This window comes from Mustela nivalis, assembly GCF_964662115.1.
Source record: "Mustela nivalis genome assembly, chromosome: 6".
In the NCBI taxonomy this organism is placed as follows: domain Eukaryota; kingdom Metazoa; phylum Chordata; class Mammalia; order Carnivora; family Mustelidae; genus Mustela; species Mustela nivalis.
The window spans coordinates 92,188,662-92,213,018 of NC_139025.1; the positions used below are offsets into that span (position 1 = coordinate 92,188,662).

Genomic DNA, 24,357 nt, shown 5'->3' on the forward strand with positions numbered 1-24,357 from the left:
CATGCCTTTCCTTGCTCTTGTCTTGGAGTAAACCTCAGGCCAGCATGGCATCAGACACTGCCCTCGCTTGCCCATGGTGGTGAGTGCTTCTTCTTAGTAAGTCTCTTTGTGCTGCAGCAGTGATTTTCAACAGCTGTCAGTTTTTCCCGAACTACTCCCTCATCCTGCAATGGACATGCACCTAGGGGTGCCTGAGTGGCTCAGTCGGTTAAGCATCCAACTCTTGATTTCGGCTCAGGTCATGATCTCAGGGTCTTGAGATTGATCTCCGTGCTGGGCGTGGAGCCTGCTTGAGATTCTCCCTCCCACTCCCCCCTCACTTGCACACACCTATAGACTGCTGGATGCTGAGGGTGTTGTGTTCCTGTAACTGACTCCTCAGGCATCGATCAGAAGGGACCTTCATCACTTCCTTCTTTCAAAGATAATGACCTCTTCCTCCTCTTCTTCCCCAAAAGAATGTTTTCCAGCTATATGTTTAAATTTTGTGATGGGTGCCTGGTGGGCTCAGTCGGAAGAACATGTAACTCTTGATCACAACTCAGGTTGGGAGTTTAAGCCCTGTGTTGGGTGTAGAGATTACTTCAATGAATAAATCTTTAAGATACATGTGTACCACACTACTTATATATAATGGCTTTTGTTGGCAACAGTATAAGCAAAAATTGGAACTCAACTGTTATGAATAGTGACTGTCTATACTTTCAGAAAGACCCTCTATCCTTTATCATAGCAGAGCATTAAAACATAAAAAATTAAGCAAGTTTTTATACATCTTCAAACTTGTTTCATGATAACCGCTCTTAATACAGATAAGCAAAATTTCTTCCCTCAAAATGTTTACCATCTGGATAGGTACATGTTTCAAATCTACACATGTCTATCTTTGGTGGAAACCTGTCCCATCTTGCCCAGAGTTAAATTGTCTCTTGGAAGAGAGCACTTATGTGGGAAGTCCATCTCAGATGTGACAGCCTGTGTGATCTTGCCTGCCAGAAACCTCAATTTTGTGAAGTTCTTCATCTCTGATTGTCTCACTCACTGCTTTTGTAGCCTTTATATTCCCAGTGGCTCTTCCAAAATAGAGAACTCTGAGAGAGTCAGGAATCTAATATGAAACCCTTAACTAGTCATTAAAATATAAAACTTGAGAGGAGGCAGCCTAGTAGTTAGAATTCTTCGAGCTTGGGGTAGGGATGAGATCTTCAGGAGTACTGACACAGGGTCAATCAGAAAGAGCTGAGTTTGAAATTCAGGATTTAGGTGTCATTTCCAGCATGTGATTGTGGGGCAGCTTTTTCAGCGCTTGAGTCTGTTTGCTCATCTGTAAAATCGGTTTAGTATCTCTTCCCTAAGGGTCAAGATTAGTGTTAAATGGGAGAATATTTATAAAGAATTCAGCACAATACCTGGTAAAATTATATAGGTCAGTAAATGGATGCATTTAAAATGTACATATGGGTTCTACTCTTGTTTCTCCACTTGCCCGTCAAAGTTTTACCCAATTCCTTTGTACCTTAGTTGAGTTGTCTCTCAAACAGTTGTAGAACCATCCTGTATCTTTATAGAAATCCAAAAGCTAGGCAACATCTTCATATTTAAACATTCAGTGTATAATTTTATTATAAATTTATCAAAAACTTAGAGATGACAAAGGTAGGTTTAAAAAGTACTTAACTGCATAAATATTTACATAAAACCTGGTTGGGACAAGATGTGGGTATTAGTTTGGTTAATGACTGGTTCTGCCTTTTCAGCATAAGCACGATACAAATAATTATGTATTATCAATAGGAGAGGAAGTCCACAAAATGAGCTCATGTCTGCTGTATGGAGGTGAATGAGATAATGTCTGTCAAGTGCTTAAAGCTCCTGAAATTCAAGTCACACATGCCATCTCCAGCCATCCTAATGCTATCCTACATGGAAAATCGGTCTTACCCAATAGCACCGTGTACCCAACTGGAATATCTTCTGGAGAAGAGATTAGGTTTCTGTGCCGGGAAGCTTGGGAAGCCTTCTTGTCCATGGTCTTTTAGTTAGGACTACATCAAGCCATCACAGGGTGATGGTTACATCTTTTCTTTCAGGTGGTATAGTGAAATAGAACAAACACGATGCATCTAGAAGCCAGGCCACTGGGGACTGAATCCATCTTTGCCTGTTACTAGCACATGCAGTGCTTCTCCCCAGATGCCAGGCATTAGAAATGACCTCACCTTGCAGGTTAGACTCTGTAGCCTACCCCCTGGAGTAGGGCTGAGTCCATGCAAACCCATCAGCACATAAATATAATACGGTGTCAGTCACATACATGCACCTACTTGCTCAGACCTGGGGCTGGCGTGGGAGGTATGGGTAGAAAAATGAGTAAGCAGGAGTTGTTCTCTACCTTCTCCTTCCTTTGCCTACTCCCTTTACTGACTCGTGACACTCACAAGTGCTTGAACCTTTTTCTTGGGGGAGCTGGATGAAAAGGCAAAGGAAAGTAAGGACAAAGGTTCAGTGAAGCTCGTAACTTAAAAATGCTGCTTCAGGGCTCCTGGGTGGCTCAGCGGGTTAAGCCTCTGCCTTCGGCTCAGGTCATGATCTCAGGGTCCTGGGATCAAGTCCCCCATGGGGCTGTCTGTTCAGCGGGGAGCCTGCCTGCCCCCCTCTCTCTGCCTGCCTCTCTGACTACTTGTGATCTCTCTGTCAAATAAATAAATAAAAATCTTAAAAAAAAAATGCTGCTTCAACTAATGGAATTTTAAACAGAAGGGAAGAAGACACAAGAAAATGGAATGAATAACTCCCCCGGCTTGTTCATTCATTAAACAAAAATTTGAGTTCTTTTATGTGCCAGGAACTTCTTGTTCACATAAACCTTCTTGAGGCCAGCCGCCAGCCTGGGCTATGCTTTCCTGATCACAACATTGCTGAGAGGGCCCTGTGTCCTGCAGGACATAGAACTCTGACCTCTCCATTGAGGACTGAATATTCTCTTTTGCGTTGTTCTATAATGTCTTTAGTACAGTAGGTTTAAAATTTCTTAAAGGACAGGGGCGCCTGGGCGGCTCAGTGGGTTAAGCCTCTGCCTTTAGCTCAGGTCATGATCTTGGGGTCCTGGGATCGAGCCCCACATCGGCTCTCTGCTCGGCGGGGAGCCTGCTTCCCCCACTCTCTTTCTGCCTGCCTCTCTGCCTACTTGTGATCGCTCTCTATCTCTCTGTCAAATAAATAAATCTTTAAAAAAAAAAATTTCTTAAAGGACAGAAGCCAGGCCTTTTCTTTTGTTCCCCACAGCAGCTAGGGCAGTACTGAATGTGCATTGTGGTACTCAGATACCGGCTGACCTGCTTAATGGACGTGGAAAAGGAGAGTAAGGCTAATTGGGCTGACTAGAGGCTGCATCTCCAGGAATTCTCTTATTAAGGAGAATATGCGTCATCTTCTCAGATTCCCACTCTTTTCCCAGATGAGCCTACCTCTGCTGACATCTGAGGGGATACCCATACATAGTCACAGAGACCTCCGCTCTCTTGTCATCAATCTGTTGGCCCAAATGTGAGGTTCCAGTGGATAATTTGCCAAGTACAATTATCATCTCTGTGGTCCTTTTGATATATGGTATGGCTTATTCTTGAACCCCAGCTTTTTTGCACTCTTTTCCATCCTGGTCATCTTCTTCATTTCCTATATTCCATTAATTGCCAGGTCTCACCTCTCCTACTTTCCCAAGATATTTCAAATTAACTCTCGTATCTCCACATTCAACTCCATTACTTTAATTCATGCTATTGTCACCTAATAACAAGCGTATGGCAACAAACCCCTCATTTGTTTCTCTGCCTTGGTCTAGCCTCCTTCAGAATGGACCTGCCAGGATCTTTCAAAAATACAAATTTGATTAGACTAATTCCTGAATAACTTCCTTTAATGATGTTCTCTTGCTCTGAAGATAAAGTCCAAACTCCTTAACAGGGGGATTCACGACCCTCTCACTCTAATGCCTATTTCTCTTCAACCTTGCTTCTCTCCTCCCTTTACTTGCTTCCCTCTCTTTTCCCTCTCTTGCTCCCATCTTCCCCACCACCTCCCTTCCCCACCCTTCTACCCCAGGCACGTTCAATTCTGTATGCTTCCTCATTTCTTACTCACTCTGAGCCTTTGGAAGCATACTTTGGAAATTGTCCATTTGCTTCTTTGACACTGCACTTGACCACACAACCTTGAAGGCTGGGGAATTTGCTTTGTCCTTACACATAATAAGAACCTCAAAAATACTAGATCTGTAAATGAACATATAAGTGACTTATTGATGTTCTGATTTCAGTGCTCTGTGATGGATAATATCTGACATTGGTTTCTAGGTACCAGACCCTATTTTTAAGTTCTTACACATAAGAACTGTCTATGCTGAGAAGTAGATACTATTGTATCTCTATTTTATAAATAAGGAAGCTGAGACAGAGACTAAGTTACCTGCTTATCCTCGTTCAACTAATAAGCAGTTGAGCAGATATCGGACCTCATGGAGCCCAATGTTAAAAGAGTATTCACACTTAACTAACATACCCAATATTGCTTTTAATTCAAAGCTATTGATACACTTAGGTGGTGTATCATTAAGGCTTGAGTGTGTGAGATCCAGATAGATTAATGGAGAAGTGGAAGGAGACCCATGATGGGGCCTTTTGGATCATAAACAAGTTGGCCAAAGGGCCCAGCCAGCCAGGCAAGTGCTCGCTCCAATTTGCCTACAGCCACAGCCACCACCAGCCACATACTCTCAGAGAGTCTTCTAGAACACAGAGTCCATTCAAGAACGCTGGAGCTGAGCACTTGCTGTTCTTTGTACTGGAGATACCCAAAGTAGAATGACACAGATTTTTCAGGATACCCACACTCCGAAACAGACTGCACTGCTTGAGAATTAGCAAGCCAGAACAGAGTGTGGTTCACAGGGGAATAGAGGGAGGACAGCCTCTCCCCCACTGGGAACTGACTCCCTCTTCCTTTCCCCCAAAGCCTGGCTAGTACAAGCCAGCACAGTGCTGAGAGCTTCTTGTGAGGTGCTAGGCAGAAGAATGCTACGTGAATTTGACAGCAAGAGCATCAGATGCCCACCATCTTGCTTTTAGTAAGCCTGAAAAAAAGCACTTTTGGTGCAGTGAGGAAGATGTTACATGGATTTATGGACCATGGGGAATCCACAGGCCCTCCCTTCTACTTCCCACATCATGGAGCTAAATGAACACCTAGCTCCTGGCTTTTGCAGGGCCCTGGAATCTCAAGGTTTTCTGGAGGGCATTTGGGAATGTAGCACTTCTCTAGGCGGCGGACAGGGCTGGGGAGAGAGAGGAAGAGCTGTGTCAGAACAGATGTCAACAGAGCCCTTCTCTCCATGCTGGGAATCAGTAAACATGGGCCACATGCCTGCCAGGCAGAGTGACTGAGGCCCAGGCTCCAGAGTCCAGAGCCGATGAGCCGCCCTCCTGGGGGACTCTCGTGCTGCAAACAAATTAGCTTTGATGGACGAGTGGCCTTTGCTCATTCTTGAAGAACGGGGAGGTGGGAGCTCAGGCCTGTGTGGAGCTTAATTAAGGCTGGCAGCAGGTGTAGCAGATCAGCTGGCTCTGGGCTCTGCTCTCTGTTTATATCACAAGGTACTACTTGCATTTTGTCCTTCTCCAGATACTCCTGTTGCCCTGTCTTTTCCCTCGCCACCGTCCCTATGTTGTTCTGTGTGCTCTTTGGCTGGTGTCACCTTATCCCCAAGCACTGGCTCCAGCTGAGGACCATACTCCAGAGGTAGAAAAATTAAACTGTAAGGAAACTGTGTAAACCAAGGAGAGGTACAGGGCTCTCATTTGAGGGTTTTTCTCCCACGGCTGTTGTCTCCCGTTTACGTGCGCTGTTTGTACCAGTAATGATGTCATGACTGCCTTGGGACTTACCTATCTGGAGGAAAAAGACAAATCTGATTGGAGCATGTCTTGTGTCTCTATTACTGGTGGTCTTCCATCAGGATGGATGATGGCGGTGCTGGGAAAATGCTCCTTTCTCCTGTCCAAGTAAACCAGACCCAGGAAAGAGAAAAGTGGCTTTGAATCACACAGTCTCCTGCCACGGCAGGATATCTAGCCCTGGGACCCGTCTACAGAAGACTTATGTCTACAGGAGAATGGACTCGTAGGGTTTTTGTAAAAGTGAGCATGAAGGCTGAAATCATTCAGTTGGTTAGCCAAAAAGTACCCTTAGGGGCTCCTGGGTGGCTCAGTAGGTTAAAGCCTCTGCCTTCTGCTCAGGTCATGATCCCAGGGCCCTAGGATAGAGCCCCGCATCAGGCTCTCTGCTCAGCAGGGAGCCTGCTTCCTTTCTTCTCTCTCTCTGCCTGCCTCTCTGCCTACTTGTGATCTCTGTCAAATAAATAAATCTAAAAAAAAAAAAACTTTAAAGTACCAACCATCACTGCAGACATTCCTGAATAAAAAAATCTCCAAAACACCTGCTTTCCTGAAGTGGAAGAAGAAGAAACACACAAACTCTGTCTCTTTGGCTTCCTCTTCTGGTGACATGAGATCCAGATAGACTAAGAAGTGGTAGAAAGGAATCTCTGTGACATTTTCTGCGAAGGCATTGCGTTTGGGGAAATGGAGTTAGATGATATGTTTATGGTGTAAGACCTTTAGGGAAGTGTTCTGTCATAGTGTATGCTACTTAGAATGATGCTGTATATGCTCTAGAAACATTTCCTGGATGTGATGATCAGCCTGGCATTAACAGCTGTTGGCTCGCTCAAGTCTCATACAGATGAGTTAATTACCTACAGCAAGAGCAGACTTTGAAGACAAAGCAAGAAATATAGAAAATAAAAGCTGTTGTCTCTTGATTATAGTTTCTCCTATAGTCTTTTTCATAAAAAGAACAAGGAAATTGTATGTTATATCAGAATTCTAGGAAGATTGGGTTTTTAGATTTTGGACTGTGGTGACCCTGAGTGGAAACATGCTTTGTAGAAAAGTCCTCAAAATTTAAGTGGCCCAGAGGTCCTTAATCCCTGGGATAGGATTACCCATCCTTGACTTGGCAGTCTAAACACTTTAATAAAGGGAAATAGTAGGTCCAGCAAATAAAACATCTTATTCGGTGGTGTTGAGGTTTGCATGGGGATAAATAATGTATGAAACACTTCAAAATTAAAGGAAACTTAGAGATTACCCATTTCATTATTTTACAAATGAAAATGTTGACATCAGAGGTTATCTGTGCCTGAGCAGTGGGCTTGCTTTGGCTTTTAAATTGGAGATCCATGGAAACCACTTTACCTGTCTCAGAGTGTTAGATATAGCTGTTGGTGACTTCTGGCCCTCATTCCTCAATCTTGTTTTCTCCTAGTAACCATGTTCTCCAGTGCCCCATAGGAAACAAAGGCTTGGTATGTGGTTGGTTATAAGCTATATTCCCAAGGAAATTGGCAAATCATGAAACTAGAGTCTAAGCTCCTATGAAACAGTGATGTGTGCTTCTCACGACCAAGCGCTGTGTTTTCTATAAATGTAATATTTAAATATTTGCTGACTGAAAATATTCTAGTTGTGAAGAATAGCTTTAATATTTCCATCAGTGGTTGGAACAGTGTAGATAGAATTAAGTAGATAGACTTTGGCTTTGAATCTGACTCAGCCAAATAGAAGCCATGACCTCAGGCAGCAGACCTAACTTCTCTCTGTCTTCTCTATGCCTGTTTCCTTGGCTATAAACTGGAATGTTAATAATTCCTGTCTTACAGGGTGGTTATGAGGATTAAGGGAGTTAATATATTCAAAGCACTTAGAACAGTGCTTGGCAAAGAGAAAGTACTCAGTGAGCATTAGCTATTACTAGTCAGTGTGCACCAAAGGCTGTCTTTAACTGTTATTGACAAATATTCTAGAACAAGCATGATAATTATTATGTTACCTGAGCACATAATGAATTAGAGTGATTATTGTAGGAGTCTTCAGTTCTTATAATTCTGGACACTTCTTTGTTCAGAACTATATTTGTACAGCTCTTAATTCCCTCTATTGCCTCCAAGTTTTCTTAATAAGAAAATAGATTCCCCATCATGGTCACTATTGCCCAGAGCCACACTGTGGTCTGTCCATTGCCCTCTTACAGATTATCATGGATGAGGTCTCAGTGGCTTTGTTCCTTTGGTCCTATCCAGGCATCAGTGTTGATCAATGTATATTTCCTTTCCCTTCTTCAGCAATGCTGTGTGTGTGTCCTCTCCTGTATGTACCACCAACTGCACTCAAGTTGGTCCTAAGAGCTTGGTCACTGTTTCCTTGAGACTTAGGGATTTTCTTCTTCTCATCCTTTAAAATCCTTCCTGAAACCCACCTTAATATGAATAAGAGAAATCTACCTTTTATGTTCCTAGTCATCCATCCATCCACCTTCCACTGGTTGATAAGCTCTTTGCCCTTGAGATTGTTATTGTGTGATCTATCCCCAACTGATATGAGAAGGTATCCTCATTCTTGTTTTATTTCCACAGTATGTTCCTCCAGATCTCTGTGTCTGCAATTTTGTGCTGGAACAGTCCCTCTCTGTGAGAGCCCTGCAGGAAATGCTTGCCAACACAGGTGAAAATGGCGGTGAAGGGGTGAGTACCTGATTTATGTTGTAGGTGGGGATTGGGACACACCATAGCCCAGAAGTACATACTTCATTTCATTCCTCCAGTTTCAAACCATGAAACCTTAAGATCCTTGACTGATCCATATAGAGATACTAAAACTTTCTGTGTTTAATTCTTATTTCTGAGCAACCTTAATCCTGCTTCCTTTGGATTAATCAACTTCCATCATAAAATGGAAGAGATCACAATTGATGCTGCATGAGCAGAATATAGGTCATTGAATCTAATCCCCTTCCCTAACCCATAATCCACCAGAATGTGAGGAGGGCATTGAGATGGAGGGTGCCTATTAGACGTTCTTTTTTCTTGGAAAATTCTCATCAAAAATTTATGACTGTCCCAATGAAGTACAACTAGGTTATAGCATTTTCGTGAGGATTTCCAGTAGAGTTCAGTCTTTGACTCCCAGAACTCCACAATTTCACTCATGATGAGAAAATGTAGAGCAGTCTTGAGTTTCTATTGTTACTAGAATGGTCCTAAGTATTAAACTGAGGACTTATGCTCCTAGCTTTAACCAGAGACTTTTAGAATAATTTTGACTTTCTTTCTCAAATGACATACATCTATTTATATCCATTTATTATCAGGCATTTTGACTCTATGGCCTGAATATCTCAAATCCAAGCATCTCTCCTTATCCCCCTTACATACCGTACTAGACAACTATCCTGTCTTCTGGGTTACAGCAACAGCTTACTAACTGCTTTGATTCCTTCTATACTTACCCACCTCTGCCGCCATTTTTTTTTCTTTCAGCTATTATAATGTTCTTTCCAAAATGCAGATCTAATCTTTATACTTCCCTGTTTTAAAAACCCTTTGTCTTCCCACTACCTTGAGAAAAGTTCCAGATTCTTAACTAGACATAAAGCCCTTCAGGTTTTGTGAGTCCTGCTCAGCTTTCCTGTCCTATCTCTCACCACATCACCCCAGGCACTCAGTGTTCAGCCATATTGAATTCCTTTCACTTCCTCAAACATGACAGTGCTCTTTTGCCTGTGACCATGTGTGTCAGCTATTCCCTCCATTTAGAACAGCTTCCTCCTCCTCTCTATCATCCCCTGTGTAATTTCTACTTCTCCCTCAAGGAACCAGTTTAAATATCAGATCTACTGAGAAGACTTTGTTGACCCCACAGGTTTGGGGTAGGTGTCCTTGCTTGAGCAACAGTCAGTAAATAGTTTTCCTCATTCTGTACTAGAATTGCAAGTCTAATTTTCTGCGTCCTATACAGGGGAGTAAATCTCATAAGGGTAAGAACAATTTGTAGGACCTAGCACAATTTATTCTCACTTGACTCAAGTGAACTCCTACAGAAGAAAGAAATGTCTCATTTGTGGTAGAAGAGCTGATGACCATGGACTCAGGAGAACCAGTATTTACATGTAGGTCATCTTCCAGCTCGTAGTGTGATCTTACATGAGGCTTTTTATCTCTTGGGGTGTTCTCACCTATAAAATTAGAATGTTTAATTAGTTTTCTAGGGTCTTTAACACCAGTGTTTGTGATTCTTCGCTCTTCTGGTTTAAAATAATATGCTTTTTCAGCCACTTGAGAATAGCTTTTTTTTTTTTTTTTTTTGTACTGCACAGCATTAGCACAGGTGAGTTTTTTTCCTTTGGATGTTCATTGCAGTCTGTGTCTGCTTCCCCCTTGCATTAACCTCAGTACCAGGGCTTTCCTCCATAGGCATCTACCCATCAGCTCTGTGGAACAAGTCTATTTTTAACTCTTTATTCTTTTTCCAAAATCAACAACTCATCATTGATAGACCTCTTTGGTGAGGGGGAACTGGTTGATTTGGAATATTAGCACTTTCAGTTTCAACCAGCTAGATTCTGCCTACTTATGGCCAACGGATAGAAATTGGGAAGATAGAAGCTATGTTAATTGGAGAACTATCTCTTGGGCATTCTCTTACCCTGTTTTGCTCAAAAAGTATATTTGAAATGACTTCATTTTCATTTAGCTTGAGTGGTTCAGAAAGTTCTGTACACGACAAAGTAGATGCAGAAGTTCTGGTTATAATCCTTGCTCTTCTTAATTGCCATGCACTTAAATAATAGTCTTAACTTGGTTTGTCTTAAGAATAAATAGCCATCACCCTGTTACCCCAGTTGAGCATTCGGTATTATACACAGCTAATGAATCATTGAACACTATGTCAAAAATAATGATGTACTATATGTTGGCTAATTGAACATTTAAAAAAGCACAAGAATCAAAAAAGAATAATAAATAGCAAGTCATTTTCCAAAGAGAATGTGAAGACCAACTTGTAAGAGTGAGTACTTAGTTTGGAACATACAAATAAGACCTACCTTAAATATCAGCCATATTGGAGGAGAAGGTTACTCAATATAATTATATATTTCAGGGGCCATCTTAAATTTGCCATATTTAAAAATCAGTACATTAAATCTTATTAGGCAGTTCATTCTCTTTGAAAATTGAGTCCAAAATAAATGACCTGTGACATGTTTATTAAGTATTTATTGGATAACAGTAATGATTACATGGGTCAGACTCTGGAATTCCCCATGTGTCGTGTTGCCTTTTTGTGCTATTTTACCAAAGATAAGAGTTCTCATCTTGATGCATATCATCATCATCATTATCATTGATGAGTGATCTTAGAACTAAGAGGACAGGACTAGGAAGGAGAGCTGGAATCTTCTGAAATTATTAAGATGTTCCTTTTTGGTGGTTCTATTAACTAGACACCTGGCTAAGAGCTTCAGCTACTGTAACCCTCTTGCAATGCTCTCACAATTCCATCTGGGTTCCCGATCTTTACTGTGAGAAATAATATTTTTATATAACCTCTTGAGTCTGACTGTTTTGCTTTCCTGAAGTGATTCCTGTGCACATTTACCATTAGTATTTAATTTGATTTTAGACGATAATATTCAGCAGGGAAGGAAAAGGGGAGGGGGAGGAAGTGAGTTAACATGACAGACCATAATGATTCCCTGGGAAGCCTGGGGATGTTTGAGTGGGATGACGCTTCCTTTGTATGCCAGTCTATTCTGTTTGGAAATAGGCATTTACTGCTTTTAAATAGATATTACTTTCACTAATGATCATGACTGCCACCAAATGGGATGCTTTGAAGAGTGTAATTTTTCCTTCTAGCCATCAATTGGTCCTCATGTAGTGTGTCTGTTCACTGCTGTGCTGCAACTGAACATGTTTAAAAAATGACTTCGGTGGTTTGTTTATTCACGTGATCGGGGTACAGAAGTCTCTTTGCAAGGATTTACAGTTCTGCAGCAATTCCCCTTGCTAACGGAAAACAAAGGTGTCCAGCTTTGTTTAACAACAGAGTTTGTTCTTGAACTGTCCTTAGCTATTGCAAATAGCTTGTGGGACCCAGCTTTGTGTTGAAAAGGAGAGAAAAATGAAGCCAAGAACGTGGGGTGCTCCCCAGAGTCTGCCCTAGCTGAGTTCATCTTAGGGTCAATTTGACTCTGATTAAATCCTATCTGATTTTATTCTGGAGAAAATTACCAAGAGATAGATGTTTGGCACCGTAGCCAGTTAGACTGAAGTTTGAAGTAAAACCCCTGAATACAAACATTAAAATATTTTCACATTTTTGATTGATTGGACCTACCATATGTGAAATACTCAGATGCTTTCAGCAGGACGTGTTGTGAAAAGAGATGTTGGCCTGTCCCTCCGAGCCCTCCATCCCACCATCCCTTAGAAATGACTTTGAAGAGAGAGCAGGCAGCATCTGGTGTGAGAAAAGTTCTGTCTTTAGAGCTGGGCAAATGTGTTTTCAGTCCAGGCTATATGCATCAGGTGACCTCTGGGGCTTATTTTTCCTTTCTGTACCTTACTTTCCAAATCTTCAAAATACAACCTACCTCATGGCGTTGGGTAGAAGAAATTAAATGATAGAAATCTCTACCAGTCCTGAAAAGATACATTGGTTCCTCTTCATCTCCTCTCCACTCCCTCCTTTCATATTCAAATGCCTCACAGGAAGGAGAAGTCCACGCTGTATGACCAGGTGCACAGAACTCCAAGTGGGTTTTGATGTGAATGGGCATAATGCTTCTAAAACTGAAAGGCCTTGATTAACACAATTACCAGCTGCACTTCTTCTGATAAGGGCTCCAGTTTTCTCTAAAACTTGACTTAATCATGGTTAGACTTCTACCACTTAAAAAAAAAAAAGCTACACATATAAAATGCATTCATGTTATGATTGCCCTGTTAATGTTATACTTTATATAAGACAAAAGAACAGATAACATCATGAGCACCTAAGATCTGCTTCACTTTTGTTGCTAGAATGTCCAGAATGCTAATACACAATCAGCCTTTTAACCTTAGTTGGGAGATGTGACCTGGAAAGCTATTACATCTGCAAGAGCTCTTCTCATGGCTAACCTCACGGAGAGGTAGTTCTTTAATTTACCCTATTACTTTTGCGATCGTCCTACTAACCCACAAAAGAGCATCAGACGCCTTTCATTTTTCCCTATCTTTAGAGGGGGAGTACGATATGCAATGAAGCTGCAGGAGAAATGCACCTGTGTGGTCTACAACACAGTTGCCTGAGGAGGAAGAGCTGTGCCCCCTGAGAATCTAGGGATTGTTCCCTGGCACTATGTGGCCTTCGAACTGGCAGTGAGACTTAATCTCACATTATGCTGTATTTGTGTAAAGGTCATTAAAGTACATGTCACAAGATACTTACCTTGTAGTCAAGGTCAGGACATTCATCCATTTTATAAAGCCACAGAAAGGTGGCAATAACATTTCAAAAGAATGCTCAGAAGATACATCTACCTTGAGCTTGATAGGTAATAAAGAAATCAAAACAGGTGATGAGGAGGAGGGTTAGAAGCCGCTTAGCTAAAGTTTGAACTCAAGCTGTACCCAGATGTAGAGATCTTGTATGAACTCATCCAGAACAAAGAAGGCTGATCGGATCCTTACCTCTTTACTCCTTATCCCCGAGTTCCCATTTCTATATTGTAGAAGAGATGGGATGCCCCCTCATCCAGAGTTAGCCTCTCAGTCTGAGTTTTTTTTATCTTCCTTTCTCAGTTGTCAGCAAAGAGCCAGAGTGAGAATTGATTTTGGTATGTGTATGGAAAGGGAACATGACTGATGGAGGAACTATGTACCCAGTTCTAAATAAACCGCATCCCCACTGACATTTTTTTAAGACTACATTTTTTTAAAAGAGAAATCATTTAATGAATCAAATCTAACAGTAGGCATTAACTACACCTTTAGAATAGTACATAAGATTTCCTTTGGAGAAAAACTACAAAGCCACTTCTGCATGAATTATGCTATAAGTCCTAGGACCTGCCCACATATGCCCTAAAGCCAGGGTAGCCAGGACACACCAAAATAGCCCCACAGGGGTTCAAGTTCAAACTTTCCTTGCCCTTGTTGGTAAAAGCCACTACCTCAGGCTCTCCAAGTACCTCCTCAGTACCCACACTGAGGAGCCCCTCCCCCTGGTGGTTCTACCTGAGGATAGTACCCCTGCCTCACGCCTAATTAGAGCAGGATGCCACGGCATCCTTGACTTGACTTGGCCCTGCTTTTTCTTTTGAAGTGGAGAAAAATAATATTCTGATTTTGGACGCTGCCCTTTCTATTTTACCTTACAGCTGGTTATCCATACCTGCTAAGAAAATAGTATTGTTATATTTAAAAATAATTAAACCTATTGGTGAAATAGGTTTGGGCGAGGTTATGTGTCAAAAGCCACTTTTTACACTCTTTGCTGTGTTAGAGTTCACTCAGGTTGGCTCATGGGAGGCAGCCTGTTTGAGGGATGAACCTGGGAGGCCAGAGGTTAGGGTTAGTCCTGACGCTGCCCACTGGGGGTCTGATTGTGCCAAATCGCCTACTCCTCTGGGATTTGGTTTCACGATCTCCAAATACAGACACCACGTAGATGGAAAAGAACTTTCTCCTGTGTGTGAGGGTTCTCATGCACCCAGTTAAAAAAGGAAAAACATCACTACTCTATTGTTCTTGTGTGTAGCCCGTCACTGATGAGGTGTGGAAATGGTAGCCTGTTTGTGTTAGCCACTGGTCTCGAGATCCTGGCTCCCAGAATTTTAGGTACAGTTGAATCAGTGTGTTTATTCTCTTACTACCTTGTTGTGGACAAAGAATTCCCCAAATTTAGTCTAAGATGGAGTGATGACTATATAATTTAAAATTTTTTTGAGACCTGAATCCTCTATAAAGTTTTTTGTAGGAGAATATGGGATGTATTGGATATGTTCTGTAGCTTTGACAGAACTTTCTTCAAGGAGCCAGATATCATTTTCAGAAATTAACTAATCATGAGGGGCCTCCACATTAAGGTTTTTAGTCTTTTTTCACAGACCAAATTCTCATTCAACATCTATCCCCTTTTGTGCTCCTTTCTTTCCCCCTTCTTATAGTTCTCTCGCATGTTATGCTATGATTTTAGGCATTTATGCTGATAATAATGGATTTTAGTGTTTCTGATAAGCTGACATTTATGAAAATGCATGCAGGTAACTCATAATTCATTTTTGAGCTGGCCTTTTGATAACATATCCAATTAAAATATGCCATCTGGAAGACCTTAGTTCATGGTAATAAGGTATCTCTTCAGTTTAAAAAAAAAATCGAAATGATTGTTTGCAGTATTTCTAAGAAAAAAAAAATTCCAAGTTTGCCTAATGTAGTTATGAACCATTTTCTTTGGGAGGATTTTCTTATATAAAGGTAATTATGAAAAGTGCACACAAATTTAGGCGGTAGCGTGCGGCTTTCTTGTTTCTTGATTACATCAGCACTGTACTGGGGGGAGAAAGTAGAAACAAACTTTTACATCTAATGCCACTGCTCACCTCTCACTAAAACAACCACATGCTCACCAGGTGGGAAATCTACCCTCTTCATTCTCATTGGGATTTCCCCCCCTACAGTAAGCATCAGTAGATAATTCAAATTACTTGAAAGCTTTCGGCAAGACCTGCATCCAATAAATATCCATTTACTGTCTTGTTTTTGATTTTGCTAGCTCAGTGACCTATCGGAATGGGTATGTTATTCACTCCTTTAATATACATGTACTTTGCATGGACAACTGACTTCAGCTTACATGTAATGAGCCGGGCTTCTCATGTGTGAGTGTCCAGGGCAAATTTCCATTCTTCGTGCCTCTGCAATGAAAACAAACAAACAAACAGCCCTGCACCACACTTCAACCTCATGGAATTAGACGGGGCTGCACACTTCAAAATTGGTTGCCAGGCAGCTTGTTAAAACCGCTACTCCGCAATTAGAAGAATGGCCCGCCTGGCGAGTCCTTTTTTTCCCCCGTGAAGACATTGAACATTTTTCGAGTCTCTTTTTAAATTCTGCATGTGGTCTGGATGGCTGGTGGCCCTAGAGATGACCTTGGGAAAATGACAGAAGTGTGCAGCCTCGCCTTCGCCCCAGCTTCTCAGTGCTCCCACCCTCTCCTAGTGCCATTGTGGGATCCCAGCGCTGCTCTTCCGTGGGGCTGTAATTCATCATCAAAATGGAAAAAGCTAGTTAGTCTCCCCTTCTCATCCAACTTCCCTAAAATGAACTAGCAGAAGAAGGAAATGTTACATGCAATCATTAACCATGAAGGTTAACTAGCTTTTTACATTTCTTCATATCCCAAGTAGAAACATTTTCAAGTGAAAGAACCCATAGAGTGAATTTTTAAAGCTCCTGATGAACCAGTCCGCTCCTCTCCTCCCTGAAGATAGTGTTCCAGCGTTAGTGAAATTGCCTTTTCTTTGGGGAAATGTTTTCATTCTGAGTCGGGTGCCTCTTATTTAAAACCGATTTGGCTTTGTGATTCTGGTGGTGTTTTGCAAATGTGGTAACATTTAGCCTTGCTAATGTTACACAAACCCTGGAGTTCTTTCCTTTCTTGCTGTTGACCTTCAGTGCTCTGTTAGTCTAGTCTTGCCCTGACAACCTCAGCATCCTAGAAAGCTTGAGCTTCTTTCCTGTGGCTGGACTAAAGGCAGTTCCTTGTGCTGTTTTGGTTTTGACATTTTAATTGCAAAAAATGTAAATATTTTTATTAAGGTTTCTTAGAGGAGTGAGGAGGGATTGGGGCCTCTAAGCTTTATCGGGGGTGGGGGGTATATTGATGAGAGATCTTTCTGAATTTTAAAAAATTAACTGTTCAGTTGGGGGCAGAGATGGGTTATAAAACTGGATTCCAGCAGCAGCATTTTTAGGAATGTGTTTTAATTCTAAATTATAAGGTATTTGAATTTAGGTGAAATCTTTTGTGTTAAAACCCTTGCTTACCTTTTAAAAATGGAGTACATTTAGAATTCAAGAAATCCTGGGAGAATAGAAACCTTTCAGTTTATTAGACTTTTTCTTTGATCGTGTAATTTACTTTTTAACAGCTACTCGCGTTTAAATTATGTATTTGTAGGGAGAATTGAATGAACTAGAAAAAAACTCCAACTTATTTCCATTTCATGAAAATTTAATGAAAGCACCTATGTGGATATTCTGGTGAACAAAAATTAACTCGGTGTCAAAGAAATCCTGGTCTCAACTGACGTTTCAATCCTCAGTGGAGTAAAAAGCCTGTGGCTAGTGCCCCATGATTACTACTATCTGGTTTAAGAATGGAAGACCCTGGGGGTGCCTGGGTGGCTCAGTGGGTTAAAGCCTCTGCCTTTGGCTCAGGTCATGATCTCAGGATCCTGGGATTGATTCCCACATCAGGCTCTCTGCTCAGCAGGGAGCCTGCTTCCTCCTCTCTCTCTGCCTACTTGTGATCTCCATCAAATAAGTAAAATTTTTTTAAAAAGAGAGAGAGAGACTCTTAATCTTGGGAAACAAACTGAGGGTCCCTGGAGGGGAAGGGGGTGGGGGGTGGGGTGTCAGGGTGATGGACATCAGGGTATGTGCTATGGTGAGTGCTGTGATCTGTGTAAGACTGATGAATCACAGACCTGTACCCCTGAAACAGATAATACATTATGTGTTAATAAAAAAATTAAAAAATAAAAGAATGCACGAATGGCTGTTCCCATGTCCGTGGGACCAGCACCGCACGAGTTTTAGCTGAAGAACAGCCTTTGGGAATTGGCTTGAGAAGGTGTTTCCTCTTCCCCTGAGTCCTGCCAACTGGGCCAGGTGGGACCAGTGATGGAAACTCATGGCAAAGACTGTTCCTGAAAGACCTCTTCTCCTGTCTTGGGTGAGATATTAGAAAGGTAAGTTGAATGCAGTACTTTAAAAAAAACAACAATTAGAAAACAAATAACTATTTAGATATATACACATTAAATTTACAGGACTTGGTCTTAGGGATTTCCAGAATTATTGCTGGGGTACTCAAGGCTTCAGGTTCTGTCTTTTCAGTGGGTGAGGGTAACTGGATTGGGATTGCTGAGGTGCCTTGAGTCAGTCCAGTGGAGAGTTGTGATACTGACTCTCTGAAACTGAAGGTAGCACTTCGTGTTTGCGTCCGGGCCCAGTTACAGGTGCTAAAGAAGATGGCATGTTGCCCCAGTAGTCTACAGAACTGTCTCCCTATGATAGGACCCTGCCAACTTTATGTCCTGCCCCCAGGTGTTCACGTGCCAGCTTGGGAAAGGGATATTGGGATATTGTCCTAAGGTCTTATCATTAGGATTCATATGAATTTTGGAAATAATGACCTGACACGGTGAAATATCTCCAACTCCTATTCTGTCTCTCAGCCTTGAATGCATCCAATAGCTTGTTTCTGGAGATTTCCAACAATAGGAGAAAGGGAGGGTAAATATTTAACAAGATGCATTTTAGGATCTCTTGCTCTGCTCAGAGTTGTGCATTTTGTGGCAGGATGGATTGCCTTTTCGCCTCCCACACCGCCCCCCCCACCCCAGCAGGCCCTCCCACTATCTCCCTGCAGCACCCCAGGCCCCAGGGGGGTGCAGAGGGCCCTGGGGGGCAAATCTAAATGTCGGGAATACAATTCTCTGATCTCAGGCAGTGGAACTGGGTCACCCGGAGGATGAGCAGCGGTGGTTTCCCTGTTCCGTGTTGCTTGTTGGCAGCCACTTGGATGTGTGAAGGGTGAAGCAACAGGGATAGACAGATCCCTGGTTTATGAGCTGCACTGATTTCTGTCAAAGTAAGTGAGGGAGGCACGAGGATGGCCATACTCCCGCGGCCTCTGGAGAATGTGGTCTCCAGCTGGCCCGTTGATATGGAGCTCCGCTTCCTGGTCTTCTTACCTACAGCCACACATCCCTCAGCGACTCCTTGCCGTCTCTCTCCCCAGGTGGAGTTCCCTAGGCTGCGGTTGCTTCACCTCTAACATTATTTACATCGTTTGCAACTTTTTATTCGATTTTGTTAGCTTGAGCTGTTCCCACGGCAACCAGGAGCGGCAAGTTCACTCTGCTGAATTCTGGTCCTGACGGGTCCAGTTCTGCCTGCCTTCCTCTCACCTAGTGTTTTATGCTCACAGGAATTAGAAAATCCTCCTCGGATCCGCCGGCCTCTTTTTCTTCTATATCTGTCTGTCCCTAAACACTCACGGACTTGTGCACTTTTCAAAATGTATATTAACTTCATTTTAATTTTGTTAGTGGACCTTAGTGTTTTTCTTTCTTGTGGAGAGCAGACATCACTCCGCATTTCCCCACACTTGCACTTGTCTTTCCAAATGCATCCCCTGCAAAAGAGGAATCTATCTGTCCTTTATTTTCCTCTGTAGTGGTCTACTACTAAAATATTCCAACAGAAGCAAAACAGTTTATTGTAATTTCTTGTATTAAACTGTGTTAAGAAGCTCCACGTTCTTCTGAATGGTGATGTCACAATTGTTGTATTTTGAGAAGTGTGTCAAAATAATCAAGACATTTCCATATTTGACATTTATCTATGTCTCATCCCATAAGAGCTACTTCCATTTGTCTTCAGATCCTGGCACAAAGTGTAGGTATATCCAGCCTCAAATGATCCTGTTTTTAACAAACGTGAATGTGTCTAACCCTCCAAACCACAAGACTTTTACATCTATAAGATCTACTCTAGGGACGCCTGGGTGGCTCAGTGGGTTAAGCCGCTGCCTTCAGCTCAGGTCATGATCTCAGGGTCCTGGGATCGAGTCCCACATCGGGCTCTCTGCTCAACAGGGAGCCTGCTTCCCGCTCTCTCTCTCTCTCTGCCAGTCTCTCTACCTACCTGTGATCTCTCTCTGTCAAATAAATAAATAAAATCTTTTAAAAAAAATCTATTCTAAATACACTTACTTCATCTGGGAAAGAAAAGTTGGGCTGAATCCACCTTTTCCCCACACATCCTATTGGGTTCCAGAGCAGAGGCCGGTGAGACAACAACCTACCCCTTATGTCCCCAGCCTCCTTGAAGTCAGGGACACCTGGCTCCAGAAAGCCCAGTTTGTAGCCTATGAGATCCTGCCCTGCATTCTGTCCCAGATAGAGTTCCTACAATTTTTCAGACTGGATTTTTTTTTTTTTTAAACAGTAATCCCCATGATAGTTTACTAATAAGGGACAAGGGGGTCACCATGATAACAAATCAGTGACAAGAGCTGAACACATTATCCAGAGTTCTTCCACCTGCTAAATAGCCTCTCTAATGTACATCCTTGTTTTATAATCTAGGGATTGAAAAATAACATCAATATAAGACAATCATAATTTGAACTGAGAAGACTTTAAGACTACTGGAAACTGGACTTTGCATTACAGTGAACTTGCCCACACTGTGTCACCCCATTCTTTGCTCTCGTATTACTTAGACTCTTCTCTCTTTCCGAATACCCTGCACGTTACAAAATACAGTCATCGTTTTCTCTGTGATGCCCGGATCCCTTGTGCTTGGTCAGAGGGGGTGCATGGGAGCCTCCTAAAAGTCACTGCTGAGGTCTTTGAGAGCATCCTTGCTCCAGTGGGGCAACAAGGCAGCCCAGACTGATCGTAATTCTTCTGTCACAAACATGAACTTGAACAACTCTGGTTCCATTTCATGGAGAACAAGTCAGAGGCAAACCTCTGGTGTTAGAGATGCATATGACCTAGCCTCCGCTATGGCTAATGGAGGAGAGATGAGCAGGATACAGAGGTTATGTCATGCACCTTAGGGATTCTTTATTTTTATGAAGAACGTAAAGATCCCAATGATATCTCTGGTATAATTCCAGTATCATTCAATTTTTCCTGTCTTTATATGAGCCCTTATTAAGCTTTTCTTTTCTCTGTGAGATAACAGATTTCCTGTGGTCTTTAGCTATATTGTACTATGCTGTGCCTTCTCCATTTACTTAAAAAGCACTTTTGGAGAACCTCCTGTATGCTGTTTCCATCTTCTGGCTTCATGGCACCGTTTTCTAGCATGTTAAGGAAGATCTTCCTTGATTCTTCAAGCTGCTTAAACAGCAATGGTTCAATATTGATTAGTAGGCATTAATAGGTTACCAGGAATTTTTATAGTGGCCTTGGCTTAAGTCCATCCATCCCACTGGCTCTCCCTCTCACTTTGGACTGACTCTGTTAGATAACTTGTTACCTTCTTCCGGTTCCTGGGGATCATTAGCAGCAGTGTCTTGCAGAGTAATAAGCAGAGATCAGCTATAGTGTTTTCTTTTTTTAAGCTCTGTTGAGATAAAACTGACATATAATACTTGTGTAAGTTTAATGCAGCGTAATGACTTGACATTTATATACTGTAACATTATTACCACAGCAAGTTTAGTTAATAACTACTATCTCATGTAGGTACAAAAATTTTTTCCTTGTGATGAGAACTTTTAGGATGTATTCTTAGCAACTTTCAAATATACCATAGATCAGTGTTATTTCTCATCCTCAATCATGTTGTACATGACATCCTCAATACTGATTCAAAACTACAAGTTTGTCCCTTTCGACCACATTTACTTAATTACTACTTCTGGTAGCCACAGATATGATCTCTTTTCCTATGACTTTGCCTCTTTTTAGATTCCATAAATAAGTGAGATTATACAGTTTTGTCTTTCTCTGTCTTATTTCCCTTAGCATAACACCCTCGAGGTTGTGACTGAATAGTATTCCATCGTGTGTGTGTGTGTGTGTGTGTGTGTGTGTATACACAGACCTATTGTATTCTTCTGTCACAAACATGAACTTGAACAACTCTGGTTCCATTTCATGGAGAACAAGACACAGGCAACTTCTTCATCTGTGTATACACACACACACACACACACACACCCCTCAAATTTCTTTATCTATTCATCTGTTGATGGACACTTAGATTGTTTTCATCTCTGGACTATTATAAATAATGTTGCATGAACATGGGGGTGCAGATCTCTCTTCCATACAGTAATTTCTTTTATTTTGGACAGACACCCAGAGATGGCATTGTTAGATCATATGGTGGTTCTATTTTGAATTTTTTGAGGAACGTACATATTGTTTTCCGCAGTGGCTATATCAATTTACATTGCTAACAATGGTGCATGAAGTTTCCTTTTTCTCTATATCCTCGCCAGCTTTGTTATCCCATGGAGGTTTTTTGTTTTGTTTTGTTTTTTTGTGGGGTGTCGGGAATGATTGCCATTCTGACACATGTGAGATGACATCTTATTGTGGTTTTAATTTGCATTCCCTGATGATCAGTGATGTTGAACAACATTTTGTGTATCGCTTGGCCATTTTCATGTCTTTTTTTAAGAAAGATGTCCATTTGGTTATTTTTTAATTGGATTATTTAAGGTTTTTTGCTATTGAGTTGTCTGAGTTCTTTATACATCAGATATTAATTCCTTATCAGACACATGATTTGTTTTTTTTTTAACTTTTAATTTTTTATAAACATATATTTTTATCCCCGGGGTACAGGTCTGTGAATCACCAGGTTTACACACTTCACAGCACTCACCAAAGCACATACCCTCCCCAATGTCCATAACCCCACCCCCTTCTCCCAAACCCCCTCCCCCCAGCAACCCTCAGTTTGTTTTGTGAGATTAAGAGTCACTTATGGTTTGTCTCCCTCCCAATCCCATCCTGTTTCATTTATTCTTCTCCTACCCACTTAAGCCCCCATGTTGCATCACCACTTCCTCATATCAGGGAGATCATATGATAGTTGTCTTTCTATGCTTGACTTATTTCACTAAGCATGATACACTCTAGTCCCATCCATGTTGTCGCAAATGGCAAGATTTCATTTCTTTTGATGGCTGCATAGTATTCCATTGTGTATATATACCACATCTTCTTGATCCATTCATCTGTTGATGGACATCTAGGTTCCTTCCATAGTTTGGCTATTGTGGACATTGCTGCTATAAACATTCGGGTGCATGTGCCCCTTTGGATCACTACGTTTATATCTTTAGGGTAAATACCCAATAGTGCAATTGCTGGGTCATAGGGCAGTTCTATTTTCAACATTTTGAGGAACCTCCATGCTGTTTTCCAGAGTGGCTGCACCAGCTTGCATTCCCACCAGCAGTGTAGGAGGGTTCCCCTTTCTCCGCATCCTCGCCAGCATCTGTCATTTCCTGACTTGTTGATTTTAGCCATTCTGACTGGTGTGAGGTGGTATCTCATTCTGGTTTTGATTTGTATTTCCCTGATGCCGAGTGATATGGAGCACTTTTTCATGTGTCTGTTGGCCATCTGGATGTCTTCTTTGCAGAAATATCTGTTCATGTCCTCTGCCCATTTCTTGATTGGATTATTTGTTCTTTGGGTGTTGAGTTTGCTAAGTTCTTTATAGATTCTGGACACTAGTCCTTTAAGACACATGATTTGTTAATATTTTCTTCCATTCTGTAGGTTGCCTTTTTTACTTTGTTATCATTTCTTTTACTGTGCAAATTTTTGGTTTGACACAGTCCCACTGGTTTATATTTCATTTTGTAGTTTGTGCATTAGATATCATCTTAAAAATAATCCATTGATAAGGCCTATGTCAAGGAATTTCCCCTGTTCTCTTCTAGGAGTTTTATGGTTTCAGGTCTTACATTTAGGTCCTTAGTCCATTTCAAGTTATTTTTTGTGAGTGGTGTAAGCCAGGAGTCAGTTTTGTTCTTTTACATTTAAATATCCACTTTCTCCAGCATTGTTAATTGAACAGACTGTGTTTTCTCCATCAAATATTCTTGGCTCCCTTGGCAAATATTAGTTGACTATGATGCGTGGGTTTATTTCTGAGCTCTTGATTCTCTTCCATGGGTCTATGTACATCTGTTTTTACACCAGTACTATACTGTTTTGATCCCTTTATCTCCATAATAAAGCTTGAAATCATGAAGTGTGGTGCCTGCTGCTTCATTCTTCTCTCCCTCTCCCAGTATTGCTTTAGCTTTGTGGGTCTTTGTGGTCCCATATACATTTTAGGTGGTTCTTCTACTTCTGTGAAAAATGTCATTGGACTCTCAACAGCGATTGCATTGAATCTATAGATGACTTAGTATAGACATTTTGACAATATTCTTCCAATCCATGTACTTCTCAGTATAAAGAACTTTCATCTTGGTTAAATTTATTCCCAAGTATTTTATTGTTTTTGGTGCTATTGTAGACGAGATCCTTTTCTTTATTTTTTAGCTAGCTCATTGTTTGCAATGTTATTTTCAGTTCCAAGTCACCATATTACATTAATGATAACTACCAACCCCAACTGGGAAATGATGGATTGAT

General features: G+C 41.5%; 1 protein-coding gene across 1 annotated transcript in view; it reads left to right on the forward strand.

Moving 5' to 3' along the window:
• Positions 1-24,357, forward strand: part of RYR3 (ryanodine receptor 3) — a 502,250-nt gene that overhangs the window by 178,682 nt on the left and 299,211 nt on the right. Inside the window, exon 3 of the mRNA XM_082736877.1 lies at positions 8,528-8,635. Coding sequence (XP_082593003.1) covers positions 8,528-8,635 — 108 coding nt within the window. The remainder of the gene's footprint in view (positions 1-8,527; positions 8,636-24,357) is intronic.